The 23350-nt window shown below is 39.9% G+C and overlaps 1 protein-coding gene across 1 annotated transcript in view; it reads right to left on the bottom strand.

Moving 5' to 3' along the window:
* The window catches only part of HYDIN (HYDIN axonemal central pair apparatus protein), a 501386-nt gene that overhangs the window by 290992 nt on the left and 187044 nt on the right, over positions 1–23350 (bottom strand). The window contains 4 exon segments of the mRNA XM_061138904.1: positions 5917–6051; positions 11159–11278; positions 17920–18045; positions 19061–19218. Coding sequence (XP_060994887.1) covers positions 5917–6051; positions 11159–11278; positions 17920–18045; positions 19061–19195 — 516 coding nt within the window. The 5' untranslated portion in view covers positions 19196–19218.

Genomic DNA, 23350 nt, shown 5'->3' with positions numbered 1-23350 from the left:
TACCTGTTGGGTATTTCTTTGCCTTTTCATCTTGTTTAGATTGCTGTGTCTGGAGTGGGCTTTCTGTATTCTTGAGGTCTGTGGTTCCTTTTTATTGTGGAGGATTTACCCAGTGGGTGGGGTTAGACGATTGGCTTGTCAAGGTTTCCTGGTTAGGGAAGCTTGCGTGAGTGTTCTGGTGCGTGGAACTTGATTTCTTCTCTTTGGAGAGCAATGGAGTGCCCAGTAATGAGTTTTGAGATGGGTCTATGTGTTAGGTGTGACCTTGAGCAGCCTGTATGTTGACGTTCAGGGCTATGTTCCTGTGTTGCTGGAGAATTTGCATGGTATGTCTTGCTCTAAAACTTATTGGCTCTTGGGTGGTGGTTGGTTTCAGTGTAGGTATGGAGGCTTTTGGACGGTCACTTATTACTTAAAGTTCCAGGTAGTCAGGAGTTTTCTGGTGTTCTCAGGTTTGGGGCTTAAGTCTCCTGCCTCTGGATTTCAGTTTTATTCTTCCTGTAGTCTCAGGACTTCTCCAACTATACAGCACTGATAATAAAACTTCTAGATTAATGGCGAAAAGATTCTCCCCTGTTAGGGACACCCAAAGAGGTTCACAGAGTTACATGAAGAAGAGGAGAGGGAGGAGGGAGATAGAGATGAGCAGGAGGAGAAAAAGGAGGACTCAAGAGGAGAGAGACAGATCTACGCAGTTGTCTGTTCCCAGAGTGTTCTCCGTAGCCCAGACACCTACAAAGATTCACAGAATTGGATTGGGAAGAGAAGGGGAAAGGAGGAAACAGAGGTGTTCTGAGGTAGAAAACAGAGAGTCAAGATTGGGACAGAATAATCAACACACTCCTGAATAAAAATGGGAACTGAATATTGGATTCTTAAATGTTCACAATTTATATCATATACTGAAAAACAAAAATTAAAAATCTAGAGTAGAGGTTAGACTCTTAAAAATACAATATTAAAAACAAAAACCAAAACACACAAAAAAAATTTTAGAAATATATATGAAGTTCGGTTTAAAAATAGGGCTTCTCTTTTTTTTTTTTTTTTGGTAAGGTTATAGTATATTGAAAATGAAAATTAAGGAGTAGTAGAGGAGTACTAGAGGACTTTAAAAGAAATAAGAGAAAAAGAAAAATAGAAAATAGAAGAGAAAAAGGAAAGAAAAAAAAGAAAGAAAGGAAAGAAAAAAGAAAAAGGGAAAAAAAAGAAAGAAAGAAAAAAAATTTTTTTCCCTAATTAAAAAAATCATAAAAATCTATGAAAATGAAAATTAAGGAGTAATGGGGGAGTAATAGGGAATTTTAAAGGAAAATAAAAGAGAAAAAATAAAAAAGAAAAAATTTTTTAAAAAATGAAAAAAAAATTTTTTTTTCTTACTTAAAAAAAAAAGTAAAAATATATCTAGGAATTTCTCTGGAGCTGTTGCAGTCAGTGTGGGTTCGGCTCAGTTTCAGATAGCTCCTCGTTCCAGCTTACACTTCTCGATATCTACAGGCCCCTTCCAGTGTAGTCGGTGTTTTCTAGAGGGATTTTAATCTGTTGCACCGGTCCCTTCTGAAGCGGTTCCCTTTGTTTATTTGGCTTCTGTTTGCCGGTCTCTTCAGAGCCTCATTTCCACCCTGACACAGGCGGGCGGAGGTGGACTCTTATTCAGGTAGCTAGTTCCCTCGCTCTGCGGGGAGGGGCTGGCGTTGCGGGGAGGGGCCGGCGCTGCTTTCTCTGTCTGCGCCGCTCAGGCTCCCGGCTGCTCTATATGGAGCGCGCCCCGCGCTGGGCGCGGTTCCAGCCCTCGGGTGTTCCACAAAAGCGCGAACAAAAAGCTGCGCCTGCTCTTTGTGCCTTCCCTGTCAGAGCGGTCCAGGCAGCCAGGGGCTTGACGGGTGCACTTTCCCCGGGTGCGGCGCGCCCACTCCCCTCCGCGGTCCCAGTCTCAGTTTCCACAGGCGCCGGTCGCGTGCCTGCGCCCTGTGTCTCGCCGCGACCTTCCTCTGCCCCCTGCCTCCTGCCTCCAGGGGGGCTGGGCCGGTCCGCAGCCTGCGAGCTCCTCTCTGGACTTTCTCGGACCCTTTGCTCTGCGAACGGCCGGCAGTGTGTTCCGGCCGGTTAATTTTCTCTCTCTCTTTTGCTCTCCCACAGTTCAAGTTGGCAACTCACAAAAGCTCCCTCTGATTGTCCTCAGGGCACTCAGGCCCGGACCCTAGCCCAAGCAATGCCGCCTAAGACTCCCTTCCCGGGACGGATCTCCGTCCTTAGCTCTTTTGTCTCATTTTTTATCCTTTATATTTTGTCCTACCTCCTTTCGAAGACAATGGGCTGCTTTTCTGGGCGCCTGATGACCTCAGCTAGCAATCAGAAGTTGTTTCGTGAAGTTTGCTCTGCGTTCAGTTATTCTTTTGATGAATTTGTAGGAGAAAAAGTGGTCTCCCTGTCCTACTCCTCCGCCATCTTGGCTCCTCCTGGGCCATGTTCTTTAAATTTCATAGTAACAAACCAAGAAAACTATTTTGACAACAAGCTAGGTATTTTCTAAAACACAACTGAGCAAAAAAAAAAAAAAAAAAAAATGGATCACTTCATATTTTCTGTAAACCACTGCTGCCATTTTCATATGCCAACACTATTGCAAACTGAGGTTGTCTTAAGTCTAAGGATGTACCCAGTTTTGCTTTCCTACGAAAGCCCAGTATTTCTTATGCTCTTTTTAATAGTAAAGATACAAATTTAAGAAGTCAAGAAAAATGCCAGGCTCCAGAATTTTGTAGTGTTATGATAACACTGACTACTATATTTCTACTTTCCATTACATGTACACTAGGATTATTAGATAAATAACATATCCAATCTTTTTTTCCAAGTCCGTGTGAAAAGAGATAAGGAAAGCTGAAATGAATTTGCTGCACCTGTTATCTGGGTATTTGGCACCCTTAACAAGTTAAATCTCCAGGAAGCTAGATTAATAGATGACAGGGAAAAAAAAATGTATACTGCATTATAATCTTCGACATGCTAATATACAAAGGGGGCTGAAAATTCAATTGAAAGAGGACTGGCTTATTAAACTGTGGCATGCTGCAATTTACATATCTCACCCTCCAGATGTGAGGGGGGTAAATGAGAATGAAGTGTGTTCAGATCAGCAGGGGGTAGGAGGAAAAACACATATGCACTTTGGCTATCAATTTGGCCAAGTGGAGAAAGTGACACAGTGAAAAGATTGACTTTTATTCCTCCTAAAATAAATCTGGTCTTGCTACCGCTTTGCTACATTCTGGATCAGCACTGAAGACAGCAGGACTAACCCTAGCTGGCTGTTCTGTGTTCCAGCAGTTGAGAGTGAATGTAGATGCCCAGATGACCGGAAAACCTACTGCAATGGGGCCCTGCTGATGGTGCAGGATGGCAGGATCTTTGTGGAAAAATGGGGACCAAAACTAGCAGCAGGTGCTTCCCCAAATACCCACCATTAGTCTTAGACAGTCAGTAAAAGACTACGTCCTCAGAAACACATATTATGTCAATTATTTCACAGCTGAGAGCCCAATCCAACACAAAATCCTAATGTACTGAAAATGGTATAAATTTCTCATGGTCAGCCATTACTCTCAGCCTATCTCCTCTCACACATGCATGTAACCCTTGATAACTTTCAAATACTTAGAAGAAATACTAAAGAAACATTTAACTGATTTATTTTTAATTAGGGCTTTCCCAACAGACCACAGGAAATGTTGGTGAAATGAAATGGTAAGAGGGAATAAAAAAGCTAGGAGTAAGATAAGCAGCCACAAAATACAGCCATGGAGTAATCCTCAGTGGGAATGCTGGCATTTCATATTTATAAACTAGGTACAAACTCACTTAAAATATATTATTTGCTGTATAGATAAGTAGTTCTAAAAGTCCCTCCATTTGCTTTTAGTTTTTGATGAGCGGAAATTAAAAACATTTATAAATAAAACAGAAGAGTATAACAAACCCCATGTACTCATCACCCAGATTCAACAGTAACTAATGTTCTGTCCTTCTGGCTTCATCTGTACCTCTATCCATTCAACTTTCTATTGCTATTATTACATTTTTAAGTTTTTAAGGTAAAATTTAGATATTTAGAAAGCATAAATCCTGAGTGTACAACTTTGGCAAATGAATTCATCCATGGAACCCACACACCTATGATGACACAGCACTTTCCGCCTCTTCAGAACGCTCTGTGTTTCTCTTTCTCAGTCAGACTGCCTACAGGTAGAATGGCACTTATTCAACAGAAGACATTTTTTTTCTCCAGCACAGAAAAAAAAAAATAAGGAAAGCCAACCCCTCGAATCCAGCAAGCTTTATATTTCAAGCTGCACAAAGGCTTACTATAGCCAGTTTTTATAATAAAATGACAGTGTAGGAATTTGACTCCCAAACTAAATCCAACCATTCTCTTCACAGATAATATTCAGACATAGAACCTGGAGGAAAAAAAATCAGGGCTTCAATAATGTACAGCAAAAAGCACTACTTCTGGAGCTATTTATCTTTTTGTTTATTCCAGTAACACCCCAAACAAAATTAAAAGTTCATAAACACAATCCAAGAAATGAACAGTAATACTACAAAGTGGAAAAATAATAACAGCAGTATTATATAATGAAATTTCTAACCACTCACTACAGTGATCCATACTTGGCACATCACATTCAATCCTCTATCCCTGCTCTCTAGAAAAGTAGAAACAGTAGCAACAGCAGCAGGAACACCGCTAATGACATTTACAGCAGCTAAAAAGTATTAGTGATAGAGAAGAAGGGATTCAAAGCTAGTTCACTGTCTGCATTACGCTCTTCTGGTTCCCCGTGTCCTGGCACAACACGGACAAGCACACGCACCATCACCGCTGCACACAGAGCGGCACTTTGTGACGCCCACTGTGGCCTTGGTGTGGTGTTGTGTTTTGTCCTTGTTCCCTCAGTCATGATGGCAAAATCCTTTTCTCTTCACACAAGTCCCCACTTTGCCCCTTACAGAGGAAAACTCAACCCGCAACCTTGCACTCTTGGAGAAGGGGTGGGGAGAAGCCACCCTCCCTCCGTCCCTCAAGCTAGTTCTTCCTTCCAGAAGTAACTGGAATTTACACACCTGAGGAGAGAGAGCCTGCAAATGGGCTAGATGCCTGACGGCTGTGATGGTGCCGGGAGGAAATGGCTTCTGTTTGGACGCAGGCTCTGTGCAGACAGGGGTAAGAAGACAGGGCAGGCCTCTGCTTTCGGCTCTAGCTGCCCCACTCGCGCTTGGGTGGAGCTACTGGTGAGGTGAGCCCTTCCCCAAGGACTGGTTACCCACTGTCACTAGGGAGCAGAAGGAGGCCTTCTCTGGGCCTCAAGCCCTGGTCACATTCTTTGCCACTAATGAGACCGATACTGTGATCAGCATTTGAATCTTAGGTCTCTTTCCTAAACTCGTTACAAGGTGGGGAGGAAGGATGTAACTAACTAGGATCCCAAACTTCCAAGAAGCCATGATCTCTACCCTTAGTCTCAGCTCACTACAGCTGGACCACATCTTTCCCTTTTTGGTGTCCCTCCAGCTACATGGTCCAACATAAACATGCTGAGGTAGGTGCCAGGGAAGCATCCAGAAGGCTACCCTTCTTTACAGTCTGGCTACCTGCAGCTCATATAAGCCCTCATCACTGTTTGGCAGTCCTCTCCTGTTCCCAGTGGTGCACCACCCCTCCTCTCACCCACCCTGACCATTCCTCTCACCCACCCTGACCATTCCCCTCCCCACCACCAGCAGCAATACCATCAGTGACACCGACACCATCGACAGACAGCTCGCACCCCCACCACCACCTCCGTGAATGCTCCAAGTTGCAAACTGCCAGCGACCAGCATTCAACCACTGTCTTGCCAGCGCTGCTGTTACCTTGTTTTCCTCTGGAGTAAAGAGGATTCGGAACACGGATGGCACTCCTGGAGCAACTTTGTGGCTGATACCTTTGGGGCTGATTACTTTAAAGTAAGGTGAACTTTCCTCAACAACTTTCACCATCCTTGGAATCTGCAAGAAAAACCCAATAATGGGCACTGTTATTGAAATTTTTATTTTATTATTTAAATGTGACTATTTTTGAAAACTAACTGCTTAATCGTCTAAAACCCCACCTACACTGGGGAGCTGCACTGGGCTTTTTAATGTCTGAGAACTGCTGTGGGAGAAGAAATCACACTGCACTCCTGCTGTGGCTCATCCACTGTACATGAGGCACCACTTGATCCTCGCAATAACCTCTGAGCCTCATTACAATTCATTCTTCAGATGAGGAAACAGACACTTGCCCTAAGAGTTACAGCTTTTCCAAGCAATGGTGTTCAGAATCATATCCTGGACTAAGTCTACCTCCCTTCCCTACATGATTGCCCTACCCAACACTACTGTGAAGCAAGAACATAGAGGGAGGTAGAATATCCCCCAAGGCCAGTCTCGGAGCAGGTTCAAACAATTCCATCCTTTTAAAGTCTTATTCTTCTGCTCTGCTTGCCTCACCCAGAGCACATACACCTATCTTGGATAGCCCCCAGCAATAAAGGAAATGTAACTGTGAGAAGAGGCGTGGTCAGAGGTAAAGGTTCTAGGGACACAGGCATAGGAATGGATTTTTTTTTTTTTTTTTAAGAAAAAAAAAATGATTTAAAGGCAGCAAAAGAAAGTTAACTATAGCTAAGTCTGTCCTAGGAGTCTCAGGTGGAAAATGAGGAAACAAGAAACCCTACAGCCTCTCAAAGCTGGAGCCCAGATGTGGAAGGGAAGAAGAAATGCAGAGAGAATTCAGACAGATCTTAAGACTAGAGACTGGGGAGGCAAGAAAGAGATGTGTGCCTATCTGACAGGAAAAGAACTGGCTTTGCTATTAAGAGAAAAGTTCACTGGCATTCCTGATGTGTTGAATGATGTCATAGAAGCTTGTTGGGAATACTTTTAGTAAGATCATAACTGTGGATTAGAAACTAGAAAGGAAAACAACAGCAACACCGGTAATAACACTAACACTGCTTTAGTGCTTACTAATGACAGGCACTGAGCTGAATACTTTACATCCATTATTTCATTTAATATTCCAAACAACCTATTGAAATGGGTGCGATTATCATCCCCATAGCTTGGAGACGTGAAGTGACTTGCCCAAATCTACAGCTAGGAGAGCGCCCGCCTGGAATCTGATCCCAGATTCATCTGACTCTGGAGTCTGGGTGCTTATAATTGTACCCCAAGTGAATTGTGTTGTGGCTTGTAGAGTGTTCATGGCTTGCTTTCAACTTGTATGTTCAAGAGATAGAAGAATAACAACCAAACAGACTCTGTCTTTGGCATTCCAAGCCAGTGAGGAAGCAAAAGGTGAGTGACACAGAGAGCATTTTTCAGTGTCCTAAATTTATCTCAGTGGTTCCTTCATGAAATAGGAAGTAGAGAAGCAGGCTTACATCAGCCACCTCGTACAACGGTCCCGGGATTAACTCACCAAGAACAAGCCTGCCTGGCCTAGAGAAACTGTCTGCTTATTGGCAGCTGAACTTCCTTGGATGAGGACCTTCTTATCATGGGGTCCAATACTCCAATAGCATCTGACCAACAGGTGTAGGTTTTATCCACAAGAACTGAGTGTCCTTTGGTAGAGAAGACTAGCACTCTTATCCTTGACATGTTCGCATACACCCACTGGCAATCATTTCTTGTTGATGGCCAGGGAGGAGTACCTTTTGGTCTAGGTCCTCACTGCCTTTAGTAGCCTAAAAAAACTTGAACAAGAGTCAAAAAGCAGTGGAGAAAGGGAAAAAGACTGCCAACTAAATTGGTTGGCAGCCTTATGTAACTGATATCTTCTTGAGATATACGAACTTGTTTATAAACATCTCAGGTTCTTTTTCTTCTCTCTGCCTACCCTTTAGCTTCCATCCCATGAGCTTCTCTTGCTAACTCTCCTGCAGTGACGAACTAAATGTTCCATCTTCTAAAGTCTGACTTTGCTGTCACTAAATAACCTCACTGATCTCTGAAAGGCATCACTGATTCCTTTAATCAGTTACTGTAGTAAATAAAACTGCAAGTCTTCCCATTTGCCTTAAATTCTTGCATAGTCTTCACTTAATTTCCCACTTTTATTATACCTAGAATTTTTGTCTCAATGGTCTAAGTCTCCTATAAGTATTTCTACTTGTCTTTAACACCTGATATTTCAGTTCAGTTCAGTTGCTCAGTCATGTCCGACTCTGCGACCCCGTGAATTGCAGCATGCCAGGCCTCCCTGTCCATCACCAACTCCCAGAGTTTACTCAAACTCATGTCCATCGAGTCGGTGATGCCATCCAGCCATCTCATCCTCTCTTGTCCCCTTCTCCTCCTGCCCCCAATCTCTCCCAGCACAGGGTCTTTTCCAATGAGACAACTCTTCACATGAGGCGGCCAAAGTATTGGAGTTTCAGCTTCAGCATCAGTCCTTCCAATGAACACCCAGGACTGATGTCCTCTAGGATGGACTGGTTGGATCTCCTTGCAGTCCAAGGGACTCTCAAGAGTCTTCTCCAACACCACAGTTCAAAAGCATCAATTTTTCAGTGCACAGCTTTCTTCATAGTCCAACTCTCACATCCATACATGACCACTGGAAAAACCATAGCATTGATTAGACAGACTTTGGTGGCAAAGTAATGTCTCTGCCTTTTAATATGCTACCTAGGTTGGTCATAACTTTCCTTCCAAGGAGTAAGCGTCTTTTAATTTCATGGCTGCAATCACCATCTGCAGTGATTTTAGAGCCCAAACAAATAAAGTCTGACACTGTTTCCCCATCTATTTCCCATGAAGTAATGGGACCAGATGCCATGATCTTAGTTTTCTGAATGTTGAGCTTTAAGCCAATTTTTTTGCTCTCCTCTTTCACTTTCTTCAAGAGGCTTTTTAGTTCCTCTTCACTTTCTTCCATAAGGGAGATGTCATCTGCATATCTGAGGTTACTGATATTTCTCCCAGCAATCTTGATTCCAGTTTGGGCTTCATCCAGCCCAGTGTTTCTCATGATGTACTCTGCATATAAGTTATAATAATGAGTTATAATAAGCAAGGTGACAATATACAGCCTTGATGTACTTCTTTTCCTATTTGGAACCAGTCTGTTGTTCCATGTCCAGTTCTAACTGTTGCTTCCTGACCTGCACACAGATTTCTCAAGAGGCAGGTCAGGTGGTCTGGTATTCACATCTCTTTCAGAATTTTTCACAGTTTATTGTGATCCACACAGACAAAGGCTTTGGCATAATCAATAAAGCAGAAATAAATGTTTTTCTAGAACTTTCTTGCTTTTTCGATGATCCACCAGATGTTGGCAATTTGATCTCTGGTTCTTCTGCCTTTTCTAAATCCAGCTTGAACATCTGGAAGTTCACGGTTCACATATTGCTGAAGCCTGGCTTGGAGAATTTTGAGCATTACTTTACTAGCGTGTGAGATGAGTGCAATTGTGCAGTAGTTTGAGCATTCTTTGGCATTGCCTTTCTTTGGGATTGGAATGAAAACTGACCTTTTCCAGTCCTGTGGCCACTGCTGAGTTTTCCAAATTTGCTGGTATATTGAGTGCAGCACTTTCACAGCATCATCTTTCAGGATCTGAAATAGCTCAACTGAAATTTCATCACCTCCACTAGCTTTGTTCATAGTGATGCTTTCTAAGGCCCACTTGACTTCACATTCCAGGATGTCTGGCTCTAGGTGAGTGATCACACCATCATGATTATCTGGGTCGTGAAGTTCTTTTTTGTACAGTTCTTCTGTGTATTCTTGCCACCTCCTCTTAATATCTTCTGCTTCTGTTAGGTCTATACCATTTCTGTCCTTTATCGAACCCATGTTTGCATGAAATGTTCCCTTGGTATCTCTAATTTTCTTGAAGAGATCTCTCATCTTTCCTATTCTATTATTTTCCTCTATTTCTTTGCATTGATTGCTGAGGAAGGCTTTCTTATCTCTCCCTGCTATTCTTTGGAACTCTGCATTCAAATGGGAATATCTTTCCTTTTCTCCTTTGCTTTTCACTTCTCTTCTCTTCACAGCTATTTGTAAGCCCTCCTCAGACAACTATTTTGCCTTTTTGCATTTCCTTTCCATGGGGATGGTCTTGATCACTGCCTCCTGTACAATGTCACGAACCTCCATCCATAGTCCATCAGGCACTCTGTCACCTGGTATTTAGCATCTCTGTAATGCCTTCCTTCCTATCTGATTACTTTTCACGCTTAACTGTGCTTCATGCTGACATTCTGCATTATCTTTCTTTCATCATTGTTATATGTCAAGAAAATCTTCAGTCATTTAATACTCTTTCTTGAAATAATCCCTAATTTATCTCTGAAGGGAAAAGGCATCATGATAGAGAAGAAATCCTCAGTTGCAACCACAAAGAAACAAGGAACAGACAGTGGGAGAAGCCATCCAAATCTATATGGAGACAGATTCTGAAGGCTGTCTGAGGTAGAAGGGGGGAGATGGAAAAGAGAAAACGGGAACTTCTTTTTTGAAGCTTTTTTTTTTTAATATAATTTGCATAATCTAAACACATTGGCTCAACAACTGCAATTCATATGAGTAGACTTGATACCTTCTCTGAAAGGCATCACTGATTCCTTTAATGAGCTACTGTAGTGAATATAACTGCAAGTCTTCCCATTTGCTTTTAATTCTTGCAGAGACTTCACTTAACTTCCCTCCTTTATTACAGCTAGAATTTGTGGCTATAATAGTGGGAAACAGTGGCTCTAATGTGGAGTATGTAAACATGAATAGTAATGGCACTGTCTTAAATGAAAACCTAGCCCAAATGGTCACTGGTGAGAACTTCATGACACTCATCTAGCTAATCCTTTATTTAACAGAATACTTAGTGCACATGGTGGGAGTTTACCATTTACTGGGTACTGCCCTGGGACTGAGCATTTAGCAACAAACCAACCAGTATATTCCTGACTTCATTAAGCTCATAATCAAAGGGCATGTCTTCATCTATTGTCCTAGGTCTATCAAATTAAAGAGCTTATCTAAGATCTTACAGGATCCCATTCTATCTAATCCCTTCTTATATATCTATAAAAGGTACAGCCATCCCAGCAAACATACTCACTGTGTCATTGTTCCTCAAAACCAGTGGAACCTCATAGACTTCACAGGGAGTGTAGTTCTGAAATACAATTTCTGATGGAAAGGGCTGGAATAACGCCTGATCCAGGTCAATTCCTGGAAACTACAGTTGAAAGAATAAATTAATCATATAATCACAAAGCGGCAGAAATGACTGGAAAAGATAAGAAATTACTACACATACCTATGATTATTAACACTAAGAACCAAGGAAACACTTTAAAAGGAGTAACAGATTGACAAGTACTGTAAATTAATGCACATATATGGAATTTAGAAAGATGGTACTGATGATCCTACATGCAGAGCAGCAAAGGAGACACAGATGTAAAGAACAGACTTTTGGATTCAGTGGGAGAAAGCAAGGGTGGGATGAATTGAGAGAACAGCACTGAAACATATACATTATCATATGTAAAACAGATGACCAGTACAAGTCCAAAAGCAGGGCACCCAAAGCTGGTGCTCTAAGACAACCCAGAGAGATAGAGTGGTGAGGGAGGTGGGAGGGGGTTGAGGATGAGGGGGACACATGTATACCTGTGGCTGATTCATGTTGATGTATGACAAAAAACCATCACAATATTGTAAAGTAATTATCCTCCAATTAAAATCAATTAATTTTTAAAAATTCAAAATAACCTATAAATTAGAATTGATAAGTGACTTATCAAGGTCACTGAATAAAAGGTCAACATAAGTCAATTATATTTCTTTGTACTAGCAATGAACATTTAGGAAATGAAATTTATAAATAATACCATTTAAAACAACATCTAAAACATAAAATACATAGGAATAAATCCAATGAAAGATGTGTAAGATCTTTATCTGGAAAATCTACAAACCATTATTGAGAGAAACTAAAGAAACTCTATGGACTTCCCTAGTGGGAAGAAATACAGAATCACTTTATTTTAAAAGAAAGAAAAAGAAAATCTACACTGAACCACTGACAGGTATGTGGAAAATACATTAATATGCATATTTATAGGAAAAGCCCATCATTTAGACAGGCTAGAAGACTCATAGCTGAGAAACTCTGGGGGGAAGAAAAGGCTAACACAATTCTGTCACATCTCCTCCCTTCTTCTCATCTCCCTTCCAAATTTAAGCACACACATACAATCCTCTTTCATAAAGAGCTGCCCCTAGAATCATGGAGAATTCCTATTGGACTGCAATACTACCAGCCCTGCCTCAACAATAACTACCTGAAAACAGCAAGTCCAGGAAGAATTCCCTTCTTTATTTCAAAGATGAGTGATAATAATAATCACAATGACAAATAAGCCAGGATCTATACAAAAACACTCACCAAAAAAAGAGAAGCAAAGAAAATGTCAAATGAATATTCACTTTTCTGGTTGCCATGAAAATAATAAGAATCTTAACTATACCACTTCATCATAAACTCAAAGAACATATTGGAAAAAAAATCAGAGCACACAAAGCAAATATTCAAGAGTTCAGGGAAGATTAAGCAATCAAAAGTGATGAAAAATTCAAACGCTAATTCAATAAATGCTAACTGAATTTCTAATGCTTTCCATATGTTGAACATACAGTAGTGAACAAAGCCAATAAAATCATTGCCTCATGAAGCTAAAATTCTTGAGGAAATGGATAAAAAATAAAAATACATAAAACAAGGTCAGGCAGTGTTAAAGCTATAAAGAAAGCCAAAGCAGGAAAAGGAAACGGAGTGAATGGGGATAGGCAGTCAAGGGATGGCCTCTCTGTGGAAATGATTTGAATTGAAGTAAGTCATGCAAAGATCTGAGAAAACAGCATTCCGGTTAGAAGGAATAACAAGTGCAAAGACCCTAGGGTAAGAATTATCTTTGAGTGTTTGAAGAGTAGCAAAAGGAGGTGCAGTTAGAGGAGAATGAGCTGGGAAAGAGACAAAGGAAAAGACTACGAAGGATGCAGGATCAGATGATGCAGGACTTTATCATTATGAGGGTAACAGGAAGCTCCTAGGTAGTTTTCAATATGGAAGCAACATGTTCTAGTTTACATTTTAAAAAACCACTCTTCTTTGTGGAGAACTGATAATGGGGTGATCGGAGGGAAACAGGGAGGCTATTTTAGGAGTCTAGATGATGATGGGTTGAACAGGATGGTGGTGGTAGAGGTGGTGAGAAGTGGTTTGATTATAGAGATGTATTTGTGATTACCAGCCCTTGTTGGATTTCACATAAGATGTGAGAAAAACAGAGGCATCAGAGATAACACCAAGGTTTTTGGCCTGGGAAAACAAATCAATGGAGGTATTACATGGTGAAGGGAGGAGAGATCATGTCTTTAAGGGAAAGAATGTAATGCAAAAATTAGATCTTAAAGATTTTAAGTTTGAGCTGCCAATCATACACTGAGCTGAACATATGATCCAGAGTTCAGAGGCTAGACCACAGTAGGAGATAAAATTATGAAAGTAATCATTAAAAAACCACTACAACATTGCAAAGTAATTAGCCTCCAACTAATAAAAATAAACGAAATTAATCCTTTGTCTGTTGCTTCATTTGCTATTATTTTCTCCCAATCTGAGGGCTGTCTTTTCACCTTGCTTATAGTTTCCTTTGTTGTGCAAAAGCCTTTAAGTTTCATTAGGTCCCATTTGTTTATTTTTGCTTTTATTTCCAATATTCTGGGAGGTGGGTCACAGAGGATCCTGCTGTGATTTATGTCGGAGAGTGTTTTGCCTATGTTCTCCTCTAGGAGTTTTATAGTTTCTGTTCTTACATTTAGATCTTTAATCCATTTTGAGTTTATTTTTGTGTATGGTGTTAGAAAGTGTTCTAGTTTCATTCTTTTACAAGTGGTTGACCAGTTTTCCCAGCACCACTTGTTAAAGAGGTTGTCTTTTTTCTATTGTATATCCTTGCCTCCTTTGTCTATACGCAAGGTGAAAAGACAGCCCTCAGATTGGGAGAAAATAATAGCAAATGAAGAAACAGACAAAGGATTAATCTCAAAAATATACAAGCAACTCCTGCAGCTCAATTCCAGAAAAATAAATGACCCAATCAAAAAATGGGCCAAAGAACTAAACAGACCTTTCTCCAAAGAAGACATACAGATGGCTAACAAACACATGAAAAGATGCTCAACATCACCCATTATCAGAGAAATGCAAATCAAAACCACAATGAGGTACCATTACACGCCAGTCAGGATGGCTGCTATCCAAAAGTCTACAAGCAATAAATGCTGGAGAGGGTGTGGAGAAAAGGGAACCCTCTTACACTGTTGGTGGGAATGCAAACTAGTATAGCCGCTATGGAGAACAGTGTGGAGATTTCTTAAAAAACTGGAATTAGAACTGCCATATGACCCAGCAATCCCACTTCTGGGCATACACACCGAGGAAACCAGATCTGAAAGAGACACGTGCACCCCAATGTTCATCGCAGCACTGTTTATAATAGCCAGGACATGGAAGCAACCTAGATGCCCATCAGCAGATGAATGGATAAGGAAGCTGTGGTACATATACACCATGGAATATTACTCAGCCATTAAAAAGAATTCATTTGAATCAGTCCTAATGAGATGGATGAAGCTGGAGCCCCTTATACAGAGTGAAGTAAGCCAGAAAGATAAAGAACATTACAGCATACTAACACATATATATGGAATTTAGAAAGATGGTAATGATAACCCTATATGCAAAACAGAAAAAGAGACATAGATGTACAGAACAGACTTTTGGACTCTGTGGGAGAAGGTGAGGGTGGGATGTTTTGAGAGAATAGCATCGAAACATGTATCTTATGTATAGTGAAACAGATCACCAGCCCAGGTTGGATGCATGAGACAAGTGCTCAGGCCTGGTGCACTGGGAAGACCCAGAGGGATTGGATAGAGAGGGAGGTGGGAGGGGGGATCGGGATGGGGAATACGTGTAAATCCATGGCTGATTCATGTCAATGTATGACAAGACCCACTGCAGTACTGTAAAGTGATTAGTGTCCAACTAATAAAAATAAATGAAAAAATAAAATAAATAAAATAAATGAAAAAAAAAAGTAATCATTTAAAAGGTGAAATTTAAAACCTCGTTCCTAGAAGGGGCCACCTAAGGATTGAGTGCAGAAGAGACAGAAGTTTAAGGAGCAAGTACCAGGGAGCTCCGATGTTTAGTGATTGGCAAAAGGAGAAAGAGCCAACAAATAAAATAATAAAAAAGCAACCAGTGAAGTAGGAAGAAAGCCAAAGGAATGTGCTATGATATCTGAGACAAAAGTGAATTAAAAGGTACAAAAAAGACACTAACTATGTAAAATGCTGTGAGACAACCCAACTGTGTTGAACTGATCAAGCTTAAGAATGAATTTTAAGACACGCACACACCTCAATGTAAGGGATACAGAGGATGCTGACGAATGTAATTACAATGAAATGGGAATGAACAAAGTTTAAAATGGGTTGGAGAGGAAATACAAGATGTAGAAGGGCAAAGAAAATACAGCATCTTCACAACTGATATTTCTAAAGGAAAAAAAAAAAGGCATGACTACTTGATAATCCAAGAAAAGCTTTCTAGCAAAAATATAACAGATATAATATTTTAGGAAAAATTTAGTCACATCCTAATAACGTTGTGCATGCTGCATGCATGCTAAGTTTGACTCTGTGTGACCCAATGGTGGACCATAACCCACCAGGTTCCTCTGTCCTCGGGATTTCCCAGGCAAGAACACTGGCGTGAGTTGTCATCTCCTCCTCCAGGGGATCTTCCTGACTCAGGGATTGAACCCGCATCTCTTACGTCTCCTGCACTGGTGGGCAGGTTCTTTACCACTAGCGCCACCTGGGAAGCCTCCCTAATAAAATCACTGGATATCAAATAAGAATAAACAATCTTTGGGCAAACAAATTAATATTATAGCTCAGCTGGTAAAGAATCCACCTGCAATGCAGCAGATCACAGTTCGATTCCTGGGTCAGGAAGATCCATTGGAGAAGGGATAGGCTACCCACTCCAGTATTTTCGGGCTTCCTTTGTGGCTCAGCTGGTAAAGAATCTGCCCCCAATGTGGGAGACCAGGGTTCGATCCCTGGTTTGGGAAGATCCCCTGCAGAAAGGAAAGGCTACCCACTATAGTATTCTGGCCTGGAGAAATCCATGGACTAGGTCTTTGGGGTTGCAAAGAGTCGGACATGACTGAGCAACTTTCACTTTCACTTTTTCCTCAATATTCGTCATTTAAAACCAGAAGGTAGTGAAGAAAATGCCTGCAAAGCTCTTATAGGGAAAACAGGTGGCCCAAGAATTGTATATCCAACAAGTCTACAGTTCACCTCTAATTGTCAAAGATATAAAATAAAGGAAATACAGTTTCCATAATCTCTTCTTGAGGAAATGAGAAGGGTATGCTGCTGCTGCTAAGTCACTTCAGTCGTGTCCGACTCTGTGCGACCCCATAGACGGCAGCCCACCAGGCTCTGCCGTCCCTGGGATTCTCCAGGCAAGAACACTGATGTGGGTTGCCACTTCCTTCTCCAATGCATGAAAGTGAAAAGTGAAAGTAAAGTTGCTCAGTCGTGTCCAACTCTTAGCGACCCCATGGACTGCAGCCTACGAGGCTCCTCCGTCCATGGGATTTTCCAGGCAAGAGTACTGGAGTGGGGTGCCATTGCCTTCTCCTGAGAAGGGTATGACTCTCATTTAAATAAGAAACAAATGAAACTCAGGAAAATAAAGTAAAAAATAACTGACTGAGTTAACAGAAGATAGAAGAAGGAAGATGAGATGTGGTACACTAAGAGCCTCAATCAAAATGCATTAAAACACATATACAAACAGTAACACACACAGCAATACACACAGTCTGGTTTTAGTTATGCTCTGGGAAAGAAGCAGATAGCCCTTAATTATGATGAACTAGCTTTGGACAAAGCTGTGTTCCCTGCCCTTGAAGTTAGAGGGTGGCTATGGGAAAAAGACAAAGCTATGAATAACTAAAGCTGGCAGTGCTCAGAAAAAGAGTAAATTGTATGCATATCCTAGACAGGAGAGGCAATGGCATGCCAAGGAAAGCGAAACAGCCTGAGGCAATCACTCCTCTTGAGGGAAATCACTCTGAAAAACCCTCAGGAATAGCTAGGAACCCTTTGAGAGGGGGCTAATCTCCAGGAGTTCAACTAAGGGAGGCTCATACCATAATTTGTGCATAAAAACTGAAGCATATAATTCAAGAAATTAAAAGCAGGAAATAAGACCCACTCTAAAAACATGTTCCTAAAGCCTGGAATATATGGTTTACACGCAAATACAGAAACATCAAAATAGCTATTCTTTAGAGACTAAAAGGATGTATTTGTTATTGGAAATGAGCCAGAACAGACAAAAATGCCTGTTTTAATAAACAATTTCCCCTTCTTCCTTTCTACTAATGACAGCTCAGTTAAGCAGGGACTTCTTTTTCTAGAAAGATAACCTAACTGGGCTTGACTAATACAATTCTCAGGATTACTCTTACTCTGTAAACCATAGTGTTCAGAAGTAGCTAAGGAAGAAATGTGACTAATCAAAAGTTATTTATACTCTGCAATTCTTGGTATCAAATTATAGATAGCAACATCAACAGAGGTAGAAAAAGAATATATAAAACAAGTCCAATAAGGGATTAGTTAGCCCATAAACAATAAGTGCTGCATAGTTCTCACTGTTGTAGAACAGTCACGCTATTCCAGGATCTACTCTTATACACAAATACAACAGAAAGCAGCTACCTTTTGATGTGTTGTTTCCCTCATATCTAAAAGTTCGATGATCTGCGGTCGGCACATCACACGGGTGTTGGCCAGTCTCTGCTCTGTGGTAAGGGACATTTCCTTCAGAAACTCCGAGGGTGTCAGCTAGAATTGAAAACAACAGGAGCTGAAGATTCATAAGTGGTAATACTGAAAAAGTGTTTTCATAAGTGCCAGTAATGAATAATTTGTGTTTATAGCTTTCAGGAAAATTCTGGAATGCCGTTAAGTTCCCTTATAAAACATTTAAAATAACTAAATAATACAAACAAGTGAAGGACCCATGCACTTCTGAGCTTTCTGCACAATAATTTGAAATGACATATGGTTGCCATTTCCTTATGATTTTAAAGGAATCACACAAAAGAACATGGGGTTGGGGAGAGGAAGGGCAATAACCTGCACAGGAGCATGTCCAATGAGCTTAACATTTATGCTCAGAAGAGCATAAAACTCTAGGTTTCTAAAATCACTTAAGGGCTTCAGAGCTAAAGAGTCTGAGATATTTCTATTTCTCAACTGAAGTTACAACATGCAAGCAAAGCTTTTGGGTGTTTATCATGCTATACCTGGTTAAAGAGAAGTCTTACAAAATGTAAAGGATCTGGGAAGGGTGACTGCGCGGCTTAGGAGTGAGTATGAACTTTTTAGAAATCATAAGAGCACATTCATATCTTGTTTCCAAAGAGCTCTCATCTGATCATCAGATACAATAGCCAGTCACATCCACTTACCCAAACAAGAACGTAAAATGCTTTAACACTTTCTAATCTTATGAGAAAAAAATGGTACCTATCATTTAAATAACCCAGGAAGGGCTTACCCAAGACCAGCTACTATTCATCGCTTTTGTCTGTGTAGTCTTACTTCAACTGATTAACATAAGCAATTTAAGCCTCCACTTTGATGTATATAATTTCAAAACCTTCCCAGGCTTTAAAAGGTATCTATGCTCTGTAGGAAGCGACCATGTGAACTAAACTGAGACTATTTGCTATTCTGTTTGAATTCTGAGAATGCCAGGCAGCCACTGTCATTCTCCAGAGGAGAAACATACTTTTTCTGAGACACTTCTCCTCTCAGAGGAGATGCTTTACTCTGAGATGCTCTGATACATTACCATTCGGTTTACTTCATCTTCTGCAACCACCTTTGGACTCAGGGGTGGTAAAATCTTGCTTTGGAATCCTTTAAGTGTTCTGACTAACCCCATATGAACAGCCCCCATGGACTCCTCAATACTTCTACTTGTCATTTTTAGCTATTTCCTCTGTTTACCTAAGAATGAAAAAAAAAAAAAGTTTTAGAACAAATGCAGTTAATTTCTGAATATAGGTCACATTTTTTGAAGCTTTTTCAAATACAGGAAGGTTTAGAAAATACTGATCTTCAAAAATACATCCAGTACCTGAAACCAATGCCTCAACTGTAGGAGTCTATTCCATGAGCCAGTCTAGAGTTAGCCTTATCCCAAACTCTGGGACCCCTTTTAGACAAAACAAGTGATTCTGGACTAAGCTCAGGGAAGGCATGAAAACACAAGCAGCTCTTACATTTTGGCACTTTTATCTTCCCCAGATTAACAAAAACTGCTCAATAAATGTACTTCTACTTTATCTGCTTATTTGACAGTTCTCTCTCATGACACCCTTCAAACAGAATAAATATAAGGCTTCAGGCCTTCACAGCTGGCAGAGAATTGAAAAGGCAGCATGAGATGATATGGGGAAGAAGTTTCTGAAAATGTTCTGAAGTTTATAGTAATAAATAAGGCATTGATCAGCCACCCAATACCTCCAAATCAAAGAAATACAACATTTCCCCATTACATATATTTCCTTATACTTCTACCAGGACATTTGCAACTTTGGGAATCCATTTATGACCAAGTAGGGGCTTCCCTTGTGGCTCAACTGGTAAAGAACCTGCCTGCAATACAGGAGACCTGGGTTCGATCCCTGGGTTGGAAAGATCCCCTGGAGAGGGGAAAGGCTACCTACTCCAGTATTCTGGCCTGGAGAATTCCATGGACTGTATAGTCAGCCCACGGGGTCGCAAAGAGTCGGACATGACTGAATGACTTTCACTTTCACACTTTTACTTATGACTAAGTAGGGATTTCTATTTTTAGTAATAGCAGGCTAGATTCTTTAACCCTGTGGGGGAGAAATGCTTGATATAACATCAGATAAACAAACCTTAAAATCATTAAAAGTTCAAAAGACAGTAAGGCATTACCAGACCAAACTGGAAGGGAAAGCAGTGTATAAAGGAAAATAGATATGAATGAAAATGTAATAAGGTACACTGAAATAAAGCAATAAAACACCCAAATAAATGAATATGAAATTTTAAAATAAGAAAAACAATCAGGAAAAAAAGATGGTTGAAATAGAAAACAGCCAAAGAAGTTCTAACATGCTATAACTGGAGCCAATGAAGAAGAAAAATAAAGTACTGGAGGAGGAGAACTAATATTTAAAACTATAATCCAAGAAAATTTTCCATAAAAAAACAAGGGATTGGTGGTTACTCAGGAAGACTGACCCAAAATGAACAACTCTAAGTCATATCTTAGAAGAACTACTAGACTTTAAAGAATTTTTAAAATAAGCATCCAGACAAAAAGTCAAAATAATGTATGAAAGCAAGAGAACTAGATATCATTACACTTTGTAAAAGCAATCCATGAAATGGGAAAACAGAGGAGGAATATTTTCCAAAAACTTTAAAAAGCCTGAACCAGAGATTTTACAAGCAACCAAGCTCGCCTTCCGTCATCAAGGCTACAGAAAAGCAGTTTTGAACATGCCAAAGCCCAGGGAATATTATAAACATGTTCCCTTCCTGAAGAATACACTAGAGGATGGACTCATCAAACCAAAAGGACACAATTTTAAATGAAAATTAAGAAAAGAAAGCCGCAAAGTAGATTAAAATTATTAATGGTTGTATAAGAGGTAGGAATCAAACCATTTTAGAGTAAAGAAGAACTAAGGGTTTTATGTTAGAAAGTCCCTATGATAGCATTCAATGATACCTGTTTCTAAGCATTCAGGTATTTATATACTCCTTCTCCCCTTGCGTGTGGGCTGTACTCAGGTATTCTAACAAATATAAAGCAGCGCAAGTGATGGATGCCACATGTGAGATCAGTTATAAAGAGAACTGGTTCCATCTTGGGCCCTGTCTGGCTCTCTCTTGGATCACCAGTTACTACACTGTAAGGACGCTGAGGAAACCTATAGAGAGGCCCATGTGGTGAGGAACCAAGGCCTGCCAGCAATGACATGAGTGGGCTTGGCAGTGAATCTTCTCAAGCCTGCCAACAACCACGGGAATGAAGGCAGAGTTGCCAGCCCCAGGTGAGTCTTGAGATGACTGCAGGCTGGGCCAACAGCTTGACTGGAGATGCATGAGAGACCCTAAGTAGGAGTCACCTAACTAAGCATCTTCTAGATTCCTGACCTACAGAAACTGGGAAAACAAATATTGTTACCCCTATTAATCTGGGGTAATTTGTTATACAGCAATAAATAAAAATACAGGCACTATAAAGGGTTTACATACAAAGAAAACTGCTGAACATAAAGATTAGTGTTCCTAAATACAAAAAGTAATTTTAGAAAATGCAAAGATGACATACAAAATAAAGACTAACAATAAATCACATACAATATACATAATTATTATAAATAGGAAGTGTGATATCACCAACATGGTAGAATAGGTAGTTCTCAACTTCAGTCCCACTCACAAAAAGACCAACTATTAACAGCAATTATTCATAGAGGAGACACTTTTGTGAAAATCCCAGAACTGAGGGTGAGACTGAAGCACTCCCTTGGATCACAGAAACTTGGAAAAACCTCAAAAACATTTTGTTAAGTAAAATGAGCCAGTCACACACACACAAAAATACATATTGTGTGAGTGCATTCACATCAAGTGACCAGAGCAGGACAATCTCTATAGAGAAAAAGCATATTAGCCATTGCAAAGGTCTGGGAGGAATGAAGGGATAGAAGAATGATAACTAAAAGGTATGGGATTTCTTTTTGAAATGAAAATGTTTACAACTGACTATGGTAATAATTGCACATGTTTGTGAGTATACTAAAAACTGTGGATTGTATGTACACTTTAAATGGATAAATTGCATCCTGAATTGAATGTGCATTATTATATCTCAATAAAGCTGTTAAAATATATTTTAAAACATTAAAAAAAAATCAATCCTAAAAAGTTGAAAAGTGAAAGAAGTAAACCTTGCTGTATATCAAGTTGGTGTCATAACTTACAAAGAGAAAACAATTATTCTAAACAACCTTAAAACATGATTTTTGACTACATGTCATCATTGGATAGTAGTCTTATTGTCATAATATTAGTAATAATATTTTAAAAACAAGTAGCAATATCAATATTGTTAGGAATCAAGCATTTCAACATTAAAAAAAATAAAACCATAAAAGTTCTTATATTAATAAATACTATAATCTTAAATTTAAATTGCAAATATAAGTTCCAGCTTATGATTATTTTCTCCTTTTAAATAACCTGCCTACCGAAAGACCCGAGAAGCAACGAAAGCTCAGTAAGCGATGACAGCCCCAGGACGTAATGTGGTCTTTAAATACTACTTCCCACTAAAAGAAGCCACACTGCTTAGAGAAGTGAGTAACTCAAGGTCTGGGGCATGAAATGTGTAAGACGAACTTGGGACATTCTACTATACTGAAAAACAAGGCCGTTATCAAAGGCTACTGGGGTTGAGTCTAAGGAGCCCAGAGCAACATGAAAGAGTTTTCATTCGCCAAAGACAGGACAATTTGGGAAAATCAAAAACAAAAGTGTGCAATGGATTCATCTTTAAAACTCTGAGTTCAAAAGAGATACTAAAAAAAAAATCACTGGTCACCTTTGGAAGTTGCTAGGACACAAAATTAATTATTTTGGAAATAATAACAAGGAAGAATCAACCATTTATCCTGTCCCTTTCTGTACAAATTGCATCATAAGTTATCCAAATAGTTTATGAGGGAAAATTATTCTTCATAGACGAACTCCAGCTAATAAATGCAGAAGAAATGACAGAAAAATAATCACCATTTTCAGCCTCTAATGAAACGAAGGATCATCAATGCCAGAACCATTAGGAAGAATGTTGTTAAAGAACTTTATAATGGCTCAAACAGGCTAACAACACCTGAGCCCTCTACATCAATCTTAACACTAAAAGAGTGAAAACCAGACATATTATGTGCCTGCTGACGTGATGTAGTACACAGCACCACCTGTGTAGCACTATTAACAAAAATCTTAACCTAAATCTAATTAATCTCTAGATCTACCAGCTAGAGTACAGGAGATCAGGAAATGGAGGAACATGTGTAAGAACATAATTAAG

This window comes from Dama dama, chromosome 4, assembly GCF_033118175.1.
Source record: "Dama dama isolate Ldn47 chromosome 4, ASM3311817v1, whole genome shotgun sequence".
Lineage (NCBI taxonomy): Eukaryota > Metazoa > Chordata > Mammalia > Artiodactyla > Cervidae > Dama > Dama dama.
This window is presented reverse-complemented; position numbering and strand designations above follow the sequence as displayed.